General features: G+C 34.8%; 1 protein-coding gene across 7 annotated transcripts in view; it reads left to right on the top strand.

Annotated features, from left to right (window-relative positions):
* FER (FER tyrosine kinase) overlaps positions 1-18176 on the top strand; it is a 196971-nt gene that overhangs the window by 36713 nt on the left and 142082 nt on the right. For 6 of the 7 annotated variants that reach the window (XM_032984034.2, XM_042787613.1, XM_042787615.1 and 3 more), the window contains 3 exons: positions 7037-7220; positions 9714-9851; positions 10794-10913. In XM_032984034.2, the coding sequence (XP_032839925.1) occupies positions 7037-7220; positions 9714-9851; positions 10794-10913 (442 nt within the window). Of the gene's footprint in view, positions 1-1228; positions 1571-7036; positions 7221-9713; positions 9852-10793; positions 10914-18176 lie in introns of those variants that run through there. The other variant, XM_042787617.1, reaches the window with a different exon arrangement.

Here is an 18176-nt window from a genome sequence, read left to right as displayed (position 1 = left end):
TGAAACTAAATTAAATTCATTGTCAAAAACTGGACTTATGTAATATAATGATACTCTCCTTTGTCAGATGGTCGTTATCTTTATTAATGTTTCTTCATGGGACAGCATTCACTGTGCACTGAAGACAAAGGTCATGTTTCAATGCCAGGAGCTATAAATGCAGAAAGTTAATTTATCTGTTGTGAGCAAAGCCTTTACAATGATCTCCATTGCCTCTTTTATGAACGCTTTGTCATCACTGGAAAATGGCTGAAGGTCATACCTATCAGTATCACTAAAGTTCCCAAGAGTAAGAGGCAAGGGGCAGTGCTTCTTAAAATATCATAACTTTGGACTGCAGGCAGACTTTTTCGTAGTTATATGAAAAAAGAAATTCTTTCTAATTGTAGACATTCCAAAATGTGCCTGACAGATTTATATTGTTTTCATGAACTTTTACACACATTTAGTATTTCAATTATGCCTCCTCAAAAAGCAATTATGATATTTAATGTCTTTTAAAAACAAACACTTTAAATATGCAAAAATTTGAGAGAGCATCTCAGGTATGAATACATGCTTAGACGTTTACAAGCTTTTAGCTTTCTGTGTCTCCTCAAGTTTTTATTATTTAATTTGTTTTTTTTCCTTTCCTGTCCTCAAAGGTCCCAAAGAAACAAATCTAATAAAAACAAAGCAAACTTAAGAACAAATAGCTTAATAACCGATACTTCCAGGAGGTCTTCTAGAGAGTTTTCCTTACCATTGCTGCAAAGCAAAACTGGGAGGAAAAAATCCAGTCTTTCTGTAGAATGGGATGTCATTGGTGTAGGGTTTTGCCGGAGGTGGAGGGCGATTTGCAGTTCATTTGCACATTTGCAGTGGAACAGCAGTTCAGGCGTTATGATACCATGTATCCACCGAAGCATTGTGTTGAGCTTTATTGCTAGCAGCTGATTTACAGTGGTGACTTAAAGAAATAATTTCTTACTGCATTCAGTTTTGGAATTCTTTGTGACATATTTCTTTAGTTAACCAATCCAAAATGCTTCTGTATCAGCTTTTGATTTCAAGGAGAAAGCTTTGTATTTCATGTTAGCTGAAACCAGGACATTACCTATATGCTGTTTCTATTTGAAAAGAATAGATCTTTTAAGAAAATTATTTTGTTTTTTGGGCATTTACTTGCCCATAAAATTGAGCTGATGGGCTGTAACTGATGCAGCTTAACTGCAATTTTCTGTTGCAGAACAACAGCAGTAGATGTAAACCTCAGTCATTAGTTCAGCGTGCTATCATGAAGCTGGATTTGAAATCTGAACAGCTAAGCTTGTACCAAGTCTTGACTTGAGTCTTAAATGTCACACTACAGGTAACCTTCAATGATCCTTGTCCCATGTGAATTAGTACGTGCTTTATGCTGTATTCCACAGAATCAGGTTTTTGCTCTTCAAATAAAATGTCAAAATCTATAATGTAAATTTGAAGACCTCACAAGTGTTAAATGGTATTGAAATCAGTGATAACTAAATATGGTGAACATGTAAGGGAATATGAGCCTTTACTTACAGTTTTTGACCAACCAGAAAAAGTTGTAAAGGGGTAAAAACCTGGGTTCTCCAGTTATAATTACATATTTTTAATCCAAAATAAGTATGAAAATTTTCTGTATTTACAATATTTATTTTCTGAATGTCAGTTTCTTTGAGACATTTGCACTGTACATTGATGCTTATTTAAAAATGTTATGAGCTGAAATTTTTCTCATTTGGTCTCAGTTGGTTGTCCTATCCAATTTCTGTTCCTCCATTCTAGGTGAATATTAGTCTACAAGAGACTGATACTTCCAATTGTAAGAACTTCGGAATAGCAAATCTGCCTTTCTAATAGAAAATACCCTAAACCATTTTTTTTCTGGATGGGTCTGTTGCACTGTATGTAGTAAAACCTTATAAGAGTTTTTACTGGAAATTGAAATACTTGACTCTCCAGAATGTTTTTTTAAAAGAATGCCAGCCTTTTCTTTGCAAATGTCAGACTTTTAATAATTTAATTTTGCAGGCTTCATGATACTGTTTATGTCATGACATACTGTATACACAGAGAGTTTTGTAAAACATTAAATAGTTTTGTCAACAACTGATGTCAGTAGAATTATAATTAGATTTGTTTATGAAATCTATTATACAGATAAAATCAGATGTTTTCCTCTGTGCTGATTGACATGTAGAAAAACTGTGTACTCTGCCTTGCTGCATTTTGCTGCTTTAAAAAATAAATTACAATATGGAAATAACACTGTAGCTGTGTTTCTTGTATTAATTTTAGGTCCAAAGGCTGTATTTAAATTTGAGTGTATATGATAATTTGATTTAGTTTTCAATTAGTTGAGGTGTTCTGCTGAGGAATAATATATAGCAAAGGAATTTACTCCTCAAGGCAGATGGGAAGATGGGATAGTTTAACCATTAATGAGGTTTCTGAAAGAGAGATAGTATTGATAAATCTCTAGTTACATGGTTGTGATAATTTTTACTGTAAATTTTCAGTTTAGTTTAACTGTTGAAAGCTGTTGTGGTTCGTAAGTCAGAAGCCTGTACTGATGGTACGTGGCATAATTTGACATGCTGTTTTTTGGTAAACTGACACCTGATAGAGGATGTATTTTAAATACATGCATGGACAAGTTGTAGGTTTTGTGATCTTAAGCCATGACATAAGGAGATAATTTTGGATTATGTAATCTAGGGCATGCTTGATAGAAGTGGCCAAACATATAATAAACCCAAGAAATTATCCAGCATTTCTTCCTCTGATACCACCCTCTTCCTGTTTCTTTGGCCAGTGTATCTCGCAAGGGAATGGGCCAGGGCAAGCAAAACTTGGTGCTTCCAGCTCTTTGTTCCAGCTGCCTCATTCTCTCCTCTTTCATTCAGTCCTTATACCATAACTACTACTTGAGCTTTTCCCCTTCAAACCATCTTCATTCACTTTCCATTCTTTCCCCACGTTCACATAACACTCATTCTCCAGAAAGACCTTATAATGCATCTGTCTTGCTCTGCAGACGACCCAGGTTGACATTGTAGCCTACTGTATTTAGAAACTGACTGTGTATGATACTTTGGTTTATTCTGAAATTAGTTGAGGTGTTCATCTGAGATATAATGTATACAGAGAAGGAATTTGGTCCTCGTATGAGTCTTTGTATACCATCCCATTGTACTGGTACGTTGGTGTCAGGCATGCACAGGTTTGGTGGTATCTGACTTCTGAGATGTTACTCTGGGTGTGATGTGTTGGATTTTTTTTCCTCCAAATGATCTATATTTAATTCAGAAATAGATAGCACAGTGTTTTTAAGTTTTGGGGAAATAAAAAAATCACAGTATCCCCTTGAAACGTAAGTTTTGGTTGCTTGCCAAAGACAAAACCTGTTATGTCCGGCAAAAGTTTTAGAGAGTTGAGATTGTCGTCTATCTCAAACAGTTTTACAGACATTTTTACGGTGGATTGTTTCATTCATATCTAAATGGAAAATACTTCTCTGGTGACAACTGTGGAGATATGTTTTGTCTTTGTTGTGCCGAGTAATTTTATTCATTCAGCTAAACTATAGTGTAAGAAATCTGTTCTTTCCACATATAAAATAAGGTCAGCAGTTAGATTGTTTTCAATTAAATGATAGACCTTTTAAAGTAATTTTTATTACTTTCTGTTTAAAATGTAGCTGATAGTAGTGAAGTAGCAGATGTCTAGAGAGCTACATGAGGGGACGAACAGGTAGACAGCTGTCTCACATTCATGGTAACATATTACCTAGGCAGTTCCTGAGTCAGAACTGCTGTCTCTCTTCTCTCTTAGCCCTTGGTAGCAAATCAGTTTGTGGTTGTTGTTTTTTTTTTTTTTTTTTTTGTGTACTCTTGTCCATTCACTATTAAGTCACCTAAGTTTTTCATGCTTATATGATAACTTTAACTGAAAGATTGCACAGGTTACTTACATTCTAGTTAAGAATAATGTAGTTTGGTTTTAACAAAGTACATACTAGTTCCATATAATGCCTTATAATTCTTACATTGAAAGAGGTTGGGAAGGTCTGTTAATTATGTCTCCCATCTCAGATGTTGCTCCTTAGTCTCCTGGTACTTCAGGAGTCCTCATTTTAGTCATTCCTTCTGGATTCCTTGTGTTTCCTACCTTTCTGAATGCTTGATGCCCTTCTCTAAACCATTTTCATTTCAAATATGTCTTCCTTGAGGTGAAATAACTGCATGCTGTTTTATGTGGATTTAATCAGTGGTGTAATAACGCTGTCTAGACCTTTGCTAAATAACATCTTGTTCGACTGCGGCTGAACACTGAGTTAACATTTCCATCAATCTTTCTGTAATAACCCCAAGATCTCATTCCTGAATGCATTCTGTAAGTTTATAAGAGATTACTAAGCTTGAATAGTTTCTTTCCCATATGCTATATGCCCATTCCTCTATAAATATTCACACTGTAATTTACCATTTTGTAATTTAATCAGTACATCTTAATGCTTTCTTTTTTCCAGTTCTTCACATTTGGTTCCCCTATTTGCTTCCTTCAGCAGCATCTTCATCATCATCTTCATCACTGCATGTATCAGAACCCAACTAATATTTCTGGGGCGCTCCATTGAGTGCCTACTTGCACCTGTAAAAACTAACCGTAATATTTCAGCTAAAACTTTCTCAAGTTCCTTCAAAGTTTCAAAGCTAAACATCTTCCAGTCCTCACAAATTTTTCTTGTTTTGCTTATTCTCTAATCTCTTCTTCTGACACCTCAGAAGAGATGGATTCATTGACTCTTGCATAAAGAGACATTTCATCCTGGAAATCTCTGAAGGTCTCCCACAGTGAGCACAGATGCAAAAAAAAAATTTTTTTTTTCCTACCAGCTCCTTTTATGTAGTGACTGTCCTATACATTTTCTGACAAGCTTGCTGATTCCAATGTATATGAAAGAGGATTTGTTACTGTTTTACAATTTTTTCCCTCAACTTTTTTTTGATGTACCATAACATGTTTCTGTACTTTCATTTATTAGAGTTCACAATCCTTTCTGTATTCCTCTGATGACAGAATTTTAGCTTTTCAAGATCTGCTCTCAAAACTCTGGTCTGCCACTTAGCTATGAATGTTTCCTTTTTCTTTTTTCTCAGCTACTTTGTGATAGGTGGTAGAAACGTTAAAATAAAATCTTTTATTACTTAAGGTATTTTAAAATTATAAGAAAGGTAGCAGTCTCAATGAAATTGGTTTAGTTAGTGTATATCTGTGCAGGTAATTGTGAATCTGTACTTGATAATTGCAGGTGCAGGATTAATTTGAAATGTCTTTAGTTGCTGAAAAAGTAATAAGGAAATTCATAAATATCAAGAAGATAACAAGGATATGAGTAAGAATTTTTGTGTCTCAGTAAGACATCATATCAAAATAATCTCATATCCTTTTATGACAAGGACAATGCATGATCAAGTTGAAAATATCCTAAGAGAGGTGCAAAAGTGTTTGCATAAAGCTGCTTGAAGAATGGTTTTTAAGGAGGTCCTGTCAGAATAATGTATCCTGTGGGACTTTGCAGGATTATATGCTGAGATTAGGTTTGGGTGGGTTTTCAGTGTTTCATTACTTTGTTTCACAGTTTGTTTATTAATTTCCCAGGCATCACTTTACCTTGAAGGGACTAAAAGTGTGCTGGAGGGTGGCTGTAGAGTTAAAAATGGTATGATAAACTGAGAGATGAGTCTCAAAAAAATAGTGTTACTTGGCAGGATCAGATGCTAAGGAAAAAGTAATCAGTGATGTCATGTTGTATTCAAAAAAGAGACCTTTTTTTTTTTTTAATTTTTTAAAGATTTTTTTTTTTATGGGTCAGAAGTACCTAGTTATTCCTTGGCTTTGAGCCTTGTCTGAAGTTGCACTTGTGTAAGATTGTGAACCATCAACTGCAAAAGGACAACAGAATCTTTAAGGGAAGACTTTTAGGTCTGTTAGTATGAAGTTCAGAAGAGGGGGCAGAAGAGGAGGGTATGTAATCTAATGTATAAAATGTGGACTGCAGAGGATGGTAGAGTGTATTTTTCATACCCATGGCACTTATGAAGTAAGCAAGGGTTTAAATTAAACCAATAAAAATTTACATTGGAGAGTGAACGGACAGGGAGGTGGGGAAATGCTTTAGCTAACATAGCATCAGATTTGAATGCTACTAAGAAGCTGCAAAGTTATCTGTCATTGGACATTTTAGGAAAATCATAAAAACTTATGCCACATAGTTGTGCAGTTACCATGGCAAAGAATAGAATCGGTGACCTATTGAAGTATCTTGTAGATCTCAGGTTCAGTGCTGAACTGGTCTTGTCAACATGAACTTGGGGACTTCTGGTCTCTAATAAAGTAGACCTGAGGCTGTAGAGCCAACCTCCTGAACAGGATACTAACAGCGATAAGGAAATATTAAGTTCTGGTAGAGAAGCTGTCCCTTTTGGGCAGGAGTAATAGTATGAGAGTACAGCTACTCAGACATAGACTGCACCATTGCTTTATTGGGGTGATATGTAGCGACAGAATTTTTACTCACAATGAATGACAGATTTTTAATGAATCATAGATCTGACCTAGTAGAACATCTCTTTCTTCATTAAAAAATCTTTATTTGCTCTGAGGAAAATAAAAGATTAGCTTTGTGATAGTCATGTGTATAAGTTTTGTTCTTTATTCTTCATAGTTATATTATCTTTGCAGATAGTGGTTTTCATATACTTTCAGATAAAGAATTCTCATATTTCTGCTCAAGGAAAATAACAGCATTTTTTTCTTACTTAGTCTTTTAATTAGAAACCCAAAACATTTGGTCTTACTAATGATCTGAAAATAGTCATTTTACCTTTTTCAGAGAAGTACCTAGAAAAGACTACTGTACAAAAAGGTGCAAATTTACCATAAACCTATTAGATTTATGTCATCTACCAGTTTGTATTCTTTTAAATTACCACGTGCATTTTTCTTTTTTGTTTCCTCTTAGGAAAGGAGACTGAGAAAGCCAAAGATCGGTGTGATAAAGCCACTATGAAGCTTCATATGTTGCATAATCAGTATGTATTGGCACTGAAAGGAGCACAGTTACATCAGCACCAGTATTATGATACTACACTTCCTCTGTTACTTGATTCACTACAGAAGATGCAAGAAGAAATGATTAAAGCCCTGTAAGAAGTATTCTTACATATTTTTAAATTGAGGAATTTTTTATGTAGAGTATTCTAATTAAATTATAGGATTATTTTAAAATAATAAGTTGTGATTAATTGTACATCAAGGGATAATAAAAAAAGATGTTTCCATCTTTCAGTTGACAGATGTACATAGAAAAGTCTATCCAAATAAACTAGTTTTGAGTAGTTACTTAAACATTCTAGTAAGACAGCATCTCTCATAAAACTTTAAAATCTTGCAGATTAACTGCAGTTTTTATGGCTGAGCTCATGCTTTGTCCTTCAGCTGGTATACTACGGCAAGTTTATTGCCTCTCTGGTAGTCTTATTTTCATGAAATTTCACCAGCAACAAATTTGGCTTAAACTGGACAATTGTCTTAAAAGTCATTGTGGAGAAGGGCCAGTCAGATGTGTGGTTAATCATATGTGTGGGAGGAGTAACAGGATCATATAAACCTGATCTCACTGTAAGGAATCCAACCTTAGAAATACAATTAAATTTTTCCTGAAAGGCAATTTTTTACATCATTACAGAAGATGTTCAAACTGATGATCTTGGAGATCAGACAGTGAGGACTTTAAGCTGTCTTTTCTAGTTTGTAAACGCCATAATGCCTCTTTTTCTTTCCTGAAGAATGGAAGTTATTTAGGGAGTCTGTTCAGTAGGTCTTTTTCTGGGATGTTATTTAAATCACTTAGCCTAAAATGAAAGGCAGGTTGTTTTTTTTTTTTTTTTTTTTGTAGATATTGTTCATTTAGATGTGAGGCACTCTTCCTTAATTCATTTTCTTACCTTCTCTGAAGTTTTTGTTCATCTTGACTTCAGCACACATGAAATAAGAGAAAGTTTGGGATTTCACACTTTACATGCTTCGGTGGTATAGACACCATTAACTGCCCTACAGTATCATATTAATTCCTTTGATTGTGGTGTAGGTATTAGAAAGAAATAGGCCTTTGTAGTAGTCTGTATACATTCCTTTAATCTTAATTTTGTATGTAAAACCGCAGCAAAAGGCTATGGATAAATTTGTGTGCTGTAATTAAAGTGATATTTCAGAAGTGTGAGATATAATTCAGTGAAGAATTTTATGATGGAACAAAAAACTGTTGAACCAGCTCACCTTTACTATGTCTGGAATAAAAACCTGTAAAAAATATTTCACTGCATAGACATTTTTTGTGAGATCTGAGTGGAAAATTAGTCCTTTCTAGTATCTTTGGTGTATAAAAAGAGGTAATGGTTTCAGGTGTAGAACTTGGTGTGGCCATCTCTGTGAAACATGCTTCCATAATAATCCTGATTTTGCAGATGATTTAGTTCAATAAACTTGAAGAAGTGTAGATTAATACTGCCACTGATTGTTTGTTTGTTTGTTTTGTAATTGACTTAGATTCCCTTTCTCTTCTATATGTTGCTGTAGTCGACATTGACCTATCTTTTCATCACACTTTGAACTAACTTCTGGAACCTTTTCACACATGTTGTTCACAGGCAAGGCAAGATTTAATGCCTTCTCTTGTCTGTTTTCTCCACAGAAAAAATATTAAAAAAATCCAATCACATAACTTTTTACAGAGTAAACATAACTCGAGATTTTATCCAGGAAAAATCTGTGGATACTTTTTTCTCTACATGCTCCTCTGAGCTGTCCAAAATTCATCAGTACTTTAAGAAAGCTCACCCTGCAGCAGCACCTGGCAAACTAGCAAGTTTATTAAATATAAAAATTGAATACAAAATAATTATGAGAGTTCATTTATGGAAAGCTGAAAGTTAAAGAGGGTGTTCTGAGGATGTTACTATTAAGAGTAGTGGCACAATATCACCTAATCTTTTACTGTTCCCTATTTACTAGGTTTTTCCCACTCTTGGAAGCAGGTAAAGACAAAGCTGGGTGGCTTTTTCTTTCTTACAGGAACTTCTTGCTTGATTGTGTTTCTTCTTGTAAATACATACTAACTTGTGATGTATGCTTATTTTTGTCTGAATAACAAATCATAAAATAAATATATGAAAGATAGTTAAAACAATAAAGAAAACCAATTTTTAAAGAAAATACATACTATTTTGTGACTCATTTTTCCTTATGCCAGAATGTATTTATTTTGTCAGTCAGAACATGAAAAGCTTTAGTGTAGGTTATAACAAGCATGATAAGTCATTTATGAAGAATAGTGTAATCAGTGAGCTGTATACATCCCTTTTTCTTGTAATCTGTACAGTTTTGAGTTTAGCTACCCTGTATGTAGACGCACTGAAATCAATACAAGAAGCATGGTCTTCTCACTCGTAGCCAATCTGTAAAGAAAAGGCCACAGTTGGTCTGTTATATCTTTGAGTAATATATTGTCTTATTTTTTCCCTTTTTAGCCAGTTGCAACAAGAATTTGTAGAAACAGCAAATTGAAAGTTTGAAGCATCTTCAATGCCATCTATGCCTTCCGTGCCATGTTATACACTAGAATTTTTTTTCCTCTCTAGAAAAGGAATCTTGGATGAGTATAGCCAGATCACCAGTCTTGTAACAGAGGAGATTGTGAATGTCCATAAAGAGATCCAGACCTCAGTTGAACAGATAGACCCAAATTCTGAGTATAATGACTTCATAGATACTCACAGGTATACATACTCACCTTGGTATGCATGTTCATGTTTCTTCCTAACAAAATCCTGCATTAAACTGCAACACTGCTTAATTGATTAGAGTTTAATTTGTTTCTATTTGGTTCCTTTTACATTGTTACTTGTAAAGCTGTATCTTAGTTTGAAAATTGTTCTATTTGCATGTACAGAAAGCTGGATGAAATTCGTTTTTAACCTGACTGTTTCTTTAAACATCCTTCTCTTTGGCTGGCAAAAGAAAAGCAAAATTCCAGTTACCATTATTACATATGAAGAGCCATAACTTTGGTGCTGACAGCAGACTATACATGACAGTCCAAATTCAGTGTGAGGCAGTTTATTGTTTATTTGCATGCAGTTTGCATTCTGGGCTAAGATAAGTTCCTCTGTTTTATTTCTCTTATTGTCCAAATTCTAGTTTAAAATGAATTCCAGGTACTACTGTGTAATCTGCAGTTATTGCAGGTTGAGCCATGCCTGAGACTGCTGAGTAGGCAGATAATGGAAGAAAGATTTTTACTTTAAAAATGAACCATGTTTGCCATTTACTGAACTGTTACTCTGTACTAGTATATGTAGAAATAGTCCTAAGACTTCTTGCATTAACTTTTTTGTTGTTATGTGCAAATTGATAATTATCACATGTGGGTCATTATAGCAGTATCAGCTAACAGTGGACCTGCTCACATCGATAGCCCTTATGCTGTGATCTTAATTCAAAGAATTGTATGCCATTTTATTATCTGGTATGATTTTAAGACTATGTTCTTTATTCAGAAGAAAAAGAATATGTATCTAGTTGCTACCTTTTCTTTATTCCATATGTAATTCTAACTATATTCTAATTATTAAAATAATTCAAAACATAATAATTTGCTTTATGATCTATGCAAAGATATACGTTAATTTTGAAAACATAACATTTATTTACTAAATTAGGTCATCAGAAGTTGTTGAACAAGAAATAGAGTTTGATACGTCTTTACTAGAAGAAAATGAAAACCTTCAAGCTAATGAGATCATGTGGAATAATCTAACAGCGGAGAGTTTACAAGTCACGTAAGTCTGTCTTTACAGGCCTTTCATCTTTGTAAATGCTGTTATACGTTGTGTCTAGGCCCACTCAGATCATTGCATAGCTGTGTCCTGATTTTTAAGGTCCGGTTCATAAAAATAATATTTTCACACTGTAAACTCTTTTCCATGCTGTTTTTATTGTTCCTTTACAGAAAATAATCCTCCTCACTTTCCCCAAAAATTTGTCAGCACTTTCAATATATATTCCTCTCCTTGCCAGTTAATTTATTCGATGCCCCAAATCCATCATGAATCCTCCTTATGAACATACTGATTCATCTTCCCAAAAGTGTTCCCACATTCAGTACTCTGGGAGAAATACTGAAATCTTCTGATGAAACCACTAAGTACCGTGATGTAGTCAGTGATTTAAATTGCTGCGCAGAATATTTTTATGAATATATTTATTCCACTTATAAAGTAAGTGTTTACTTTCATTTTCCTTCCAAAGGAAATGCTTATTCGTTATTATAACTTTTAAAATACATTAACTTACTAAAACAGATGTAGCTGTTGTATTGCATTTCATGGAGTTTTTAGCTATTCAGGGTGATAAACTACCTGCCTGTATTTTGTTAGTATATTGCCTAGTTAAACCTTTTCATCACTTCTACCAGCTTCACCTTTAATCATTTGTTACTGGGGAACAAATATCCTGCTGAGTTTATCATGTTCTTTTTATATTTTATGTATATATAACATTATTATATATAGCCTCAACTTTTGACATAAAATGGTCCGATACAGTTACTTGTGAGATTGCAACTATTATTTATACATTTATTTTTTTTATATTAATCATAGCAGTTAAAAATTCAGAATCATTTGTTGATGATGTTCTTGTTGTCTCAACTGTATTTCAGTGCATGTTTGGCTTATTTGAAGTTTTTTTTCCTTTAGAAATCATAACTAATCCAAATTAAACATCAGTGGTGTGTTGCGTTTTTTTTTTTAAGTTTTTAAAAAATTGTTATCTGCTTAATGAAACTGTGATCCTTATTTCTTGTAGGTTTTTCTGAAAACCAAAATCAGTGAGGTATTTCAGAAATAAACACATTGCAGTGTCTTCTGCAGGTTATTTGAATCCCTGTGTATTTTCAATATGGCAGAATGTCTGGATTCTATTAATTAATTTTCAGGGTTATTAATCATCCTCTCTTTTTTCCCATGCAATCTGATTAATTTTTGTATATATATTCCTTAGTATGTATTGAAATAACCTTTTTAATATGAAATTTCAGCCTTCTTAGATATACTTCTTAGTCCTGAATCAGCTTCATCTTTCTTATGAAAGGATCCCTTGATAATTAGTGTTTCTGTTTATAATAAATTCTGGATAATTACTAAATTGAGATTATTCCAGCTTCAGCTATGTAAATATTGTACATCTAGACATACTTCAGCACAGTAACAGGAAAAATACATATACTGACTCCATTTTCAATAAAGTATTACAATTTTTTCAAAGATTCTGCCTTCCATAACTCAAAAAGAGAAATAACTTCTCGTTCAGCTTGTCCTCTGTATCCCATTGTTTAGAAAGAAGGCATCAGCATGTTAAAGTGAAAGAGATGAAATTCTGCTTTTCTAGTAAAAAATTCTGATGAAATGCATATTTGTGTATATAAATATGTGTTTGCATACTTGCCTACATATATGTGGTATGTCCTGTTATAAATCTTACATTCATACACTTTAAATTCTTCTGGGAATTTGAGAAAGAAATTTTAGGGTGTGGCATTATTTTTGGAACAGGAATCAAATCGCTCTTCTAAGTGTTGCTGTCTTTTAGGTGTTCACTTTCTGGTATTCATCTAGGTCTCTGAGCAAAAAAGTTTAACTGTATTAGGTCAAACCAAAGATTGACCTAACCAATTTTCTTCTCTCTTACATTAGCCAACAGGGAAAAGTCTAGGGAGAAGAACAGAATGATCATGCAATGCTGTTTCCTCAGAATGATCTCTCATCCTCCTGTAATTTTCAGCTCAGAGATGTTTTGAGAGAGAAGTAGTATTTGTTTATAATAGCCTTAGAGGCATTTTTCTTTCATTAATTTGTCCAGTCCATTTCAATATGTACATATATATCTAGGTTCCATAGAATTTTTGTCAAGGAATTCCAGAGGTTAACTTCATATTATCTGACCCTGCTACTTCTTAGTTTCATTTTATAGCTCTTAAGATCTTGTTTTGGAGGAAATTAGGAACGACCTACTCCTTTCCACCTATGATATTGTAAACTTCTGTCATATTCCTGCTCTTTTTCAGAGCTGTCTTCAGCTTTAGTCTGTCCTTTCACAAAACTTACTCATATCCTTTGTCAAGCTTGTCGTCTTTATTTGAATATTTTCAAGGTTACTGTATTGTTTTTCAGATGAATGGCCAGAATTACACAGGTAATGCAGATGCATAATTTAGAGAGAGGCACACTGAGGTTTCCTGTATTCTTGTTCTGCTTAGTTTTTAACAAAACCTAGAGAATCATTCTGTTTGGTTTTCTGTCCACTGCAAGTGTATCAATCCAGTGTTTTCAGAGCTTAGGGTGTTTCACTACATAAATAAAGCTTTGGATTGTTTTCCTCCCTCTCTAATTAACAATACAATTACTGCGTATTGTAAGATCCAGAATAATTCTTCACGTTCAGCTCGTTCCGTGTACCTCAAACAACATTGTTCTGTCAGCATTCTTTGACACTTTTTAAACTGTCCTTTTATTTGGATTATTATGAACATATTAAGCAGTGCAGATTTTTGTGAAGCTCCACTAGCTCCTGTCACTGTAGAAACTGTTTATTTTTATCCTCTTAGTCCTTCTTTTTAATTGCTTTTTAGTGCAGGTGAGAACCCTTCCTTTTAGAACTGCTTTGTTCTCTGTAACTGCTTTTGCTTATATACGCTGTTAACTGCATTTTAGATGTATTCTATTACAGTCTTGCTTTAAAATCACTACAGCCAAAAAAACCCCCACAGGTATTTGCATCAGCTTACTGCGTATGACTAGAAATTCACAAGTAAGATAAGCATATTGCATCCTTTATCCATACATGATGATGACTTCTAAAAAATCCATTCTGTATGTGCTGAAACAATAGAAATTTGACTTGTTCTTTAGTATTGAGATCATGGTATTGGATCTTCAAAGTACTACCTCATTAGGTTTCTGCAGAGGAGAACTACCTTCAGTATCTACCAAATAAAATAAATCCGGTACACATAGTGGATTTATTTTGCAGACTTCTAATAGATTCAAAGTAGTATATTGATTCAGAATTGGTAATTTTTGGTTGAATCAGTTGTTTTATTGAGGATGCGAGAGAAAAATGACAGCTTTATATACATTACTCTTTAAGAGTTTTCATAAAATATATTTTGAGGAAATGTGATGAGAAAACTGTCTTAGGTTTTTAGGTAAGTTTATGTTTATGAATAAAGCTTTAACAGAGGTAGTTAATAGTCAGTGTTGACTAGCTAACCTTCCTAAGTAGTGAGAGAGGTGTGGTGTCTCCTGATAAATGTTGATGACTGATGACTAATACTGAGATATTCTGGAAAGAGTAACAGAATAAAAGTTTATGCGTCAAAGATACATGTGTTAAAAACTGAGAGGAGGCAACCAGAATTAAGTGTTGATTGGTAGATATATGAATTAATATCCAAATGAATTTTAAAAATCCTCTGAAATATAAGTTCTGTAACCACAAACATTTATTGATATTTGAAGCAGAACAGTGCTAATGACTAAAGAGATATAAAAAGAAGCTTTCCTGGTAGCCAGAACCTAGTTTGAAGATAGCGGCTTTCTAGATTTTATGGGGTCTCATTTTATGTGTTCTCATGCCACTGAAACCTGACAAATTGGGATTGTGTGGTTGTTTAAACTAATCAGGATTATAGTGACTAACTGGTTAGTAATAAAAATGCTTTTGTAAACTGATTTTATCCAGGAGGCAAATATGAGGCCACAAGAAACTTCCTTTGACAAACTACAACCAAGATGAAACAAGGGAGATGCAGAGATGTGAATTCTAACCAGTTTGAATGAAAATTATTGTTTAAAACAAAGCATATAAGTTGAATACAAGGAGACAAGTTAGTTTAGTGTGTGTATATTGTTGCTTTGTTTTGTTTTCTCTAAGACAAATACAAGCATCCTAAAGTATCTCAAAAGTTTTAGGGAGAATTACATCAGCTTTCAATCTGATGCTGCAATATAAAATTTGATAGTTTTGAATTTATAAAATATTTTAATATTTTGTTTCTGCGTGTATACATTCATACCTTCCAGTGATGAACAGCCTTATTAATTTGGTTTTAATTTCTTGAATATTGGTGCTTGATCACTAGTTGTAACATCTGCTTCCTGTAAATCAAGTGGTAAGCCAATACAGTGTTGATTAACGTTTTGATTAGAAAGCTAATCAAAAAGCAGTATCTGCAGTTACAAAATTGGTAATTACTTTCTTAGCAAGGTATTTAAAGAAGAAAGTTTGTTGATATTAAATTAGAGACCCAGTAAGAAAATTGTAATTTCTGAGAAGTTCAGCATACAGACTGCAATAGCCTAAAATCAGTAAAATATTTATTAAAAAGGGTGCTGTGGGGATTTTATTGGAGAGAAATGTTTCAAGGATTTCCCTTATCTCAAAATAAACACATACATTTACGTGTTCATTTGGGAAATAAACTTTTATCATTCACTATATGGCTTTTTCTATATCAATTTAAGTCTTCCAAGATTCAGAACTGTCTGAATCAAGAATATATTTATTCAGCATTGTATAAAATATATTGAGAGGAGAGAGAACTAATTCAATATTTAGAGTCAAATCATTCAGTTTGCTATATATGGACATAGAACATGGATCCTAGGTATCCAGAGTCCATGCAGATTACTCTCAGTTGACCGTCTGTGCCACTTCCCAGTATGTAATGGTTTTGGGCAATATATCTGTGCAGTGGTAAGTACTAAATGTATTTTGCCTTTGTCTCACTTTTTACTTCAGTAACTTTTTTATTGAGATTGGGCTTGAAAATACAGGGGAAGAAGAGTAAGATAAAGATGGATAGATGAATGCTGAGAAGGAAATGAGGTGTACATATTTATTTATTTAAAAAAAATAGTTCTCCTAGTTTAACAACTGCTTGAGGACAACATATACATTTTGATACGCATTTTAGAAATCATCATTACATGATCCATTTATCTACATTGTTCAGAGTGCAAATGTTATTGTACATTTGTTGAGTACTTGATAATTGGAATATTTTCCAGCATAATTGCAAAATGTCAGTGACCTGGGTTCATCTGGGATAGAGCTAATTTTTACAGGAAGCTGGGAGGGGGACACAGCCAGGACAGCTGAACTGAACTAGCCAAGGGCATATTCAGTACCGTGTGATGTCATGCTCTGTATATAACTGGGGGAGTTCACTGAGGAGAGGAGGGATTGCAGCTCAGGAATGGGCTGAGCAATGGATTCCAGGTGGTGAGCAATTGCATTGTGCATCACTTGCTTTACATATTCATTTATTAGTATTATTGTTATTATTTATTATTTCCTTGTGTTGTCCTATTAAACTGTCCTTATCTCAACCCACAAGTTTTTACCTTTTCCCTTCCAATTCTCCTCCCCATCCCACCAAGGGAGGAAGACTGAGCTAGTGGCCACATGGTGCTAAGTTGCCAGCTGGGTTTAAACCACAACAGTGCTTTTGTTGCCTAATGTGGGACATGAAGAGTTGAGAAAATGACAGATCTGACCAGACCGTGTTAAAACAAATTTGTTATACACATCAGTTAAGTTGTTTCTGATCACAGTGTTTGTTCATTTGTTCATATGGTGGTGTTATATAAATCCTTACATGCACTATGTATTCCATGTGGTAATGTTTATCACCTCTAGGAGAGGGATCAGGACTATCATTTTGCTGTACTGAGTAATGTTGTCTTATGATTTGATTACATCACTGATCATGAGGTTAAGCTGGTATTTCTGTGCAGCATTGTTGTCATGCCTGCATCTCAGGCACCTTCTCTCGGAATTTTTTAGTAATTACACCCAATCTATGAGGAAGACAGGAGATTACTTTCTTCCGCTTTTTCACCTTCCCTTTTTCCTTTCTCCTTCAGGCTAATTACAAGAGCTTCTGAGAATTTTTAATATTCTTGGGATGTTTAAGCCAGCATGCTCTTATTGCTATGTCTCCTGAATGTGTCTCAGGTCTTGTTTAGGGTTACACAAAAATTTTTTAAGAATACTACCCAGAGATGTGCCCCAAGGCTGGATAGTTATGGGTGGCAGGACATATGGGGGAGAATATGGGCAGATATCTAGGGAACTTCTCACCTCCACTGGTTTGGAACTTCACTGCTGAACAACCACAGAACCCTGATGAAGTGATAGAATATTTGAAAGGAAAATGCTGTAGCTGTTCCAGAGAGGCACAGCTTGCTGCACTGTGCTGGGCCCTGGCCAGTATCTACCAAAAACTGCTCAATATGATGCAGCACCCTCACGGGGAAGGGCGGGAAAACAGACCGACAGGCACTGTGTCTGTTCCAGCGCTCGTGACAAGCACTGCAGCTACCCCAATCCTGGCAACAGGCACTGTGGCTACTCAAACCCCAGTGACAGGTACTGTGGCTACTCAAACACTGGTGACAGGCCCTGCAGGTAAACCAGAGAACCAAGTTGTGCCAGTATCAGTCAACCCTATACAGCAGAAGAAATACACAAAAAAATCAGTTCACTTAGTGAGGAAGGATGAAGGTGAACCAGAGTCATTACGAGAACAGGAGGAAGAGGCAGCACCAGAGATCTCTATCCCTGGGTGAGCTGTGAGATATGCGAAAGGATTTCAGCTGCCATCCAGGCAAGCACATGGTTACCTGGATGCTCCAATGCTGGGTAATGGGGCCAGAGGCTTGGAATTAAAGGTTAGGGAAGCCAAGCAGCTGGGATCCCTGTCTAGGGAAGGGGGCATTGACGAGGTGATTGGAAAAAAGACACAAACCCTCAGCCTCTGGAAGTGACTTCTGTCAAGCATGAAGGAAGGGTATCCATTCAAGGAAGATGTTACATGTTACCCAAGAAAGTGGACTACCACGGAGAGAGGTATGAGGTACCTGAGGGCGTTAGCCATGCTGAAAGTGATTTAAAATGATCCAGATAATGAACAGTTACCCAGAGATCCAGAAGAAGTTCAGTGCAGACAACCCATGTGGTGGAAGTTTCTATGAAGTGCA

The sequence above is a fragment of the Tyto alba genome, unplaced genomic scaffold (assembly GCF_018691265.1).
Source record: "Tyto alba isolate M040663 unplaced genomic scaffold, T.alba_DEE_v4.0 Super-Scaffold_13, whole genome shotgun sequence".
Lineage (NCBI taxonomy): Eukaryota > Metazoa > Chordata > Aves > Strigiformes > Tytonidae > Tyto > Tyto alba.
This window is presented reverse-complemented; position numbering and strand designations above follow the sequence as displayed.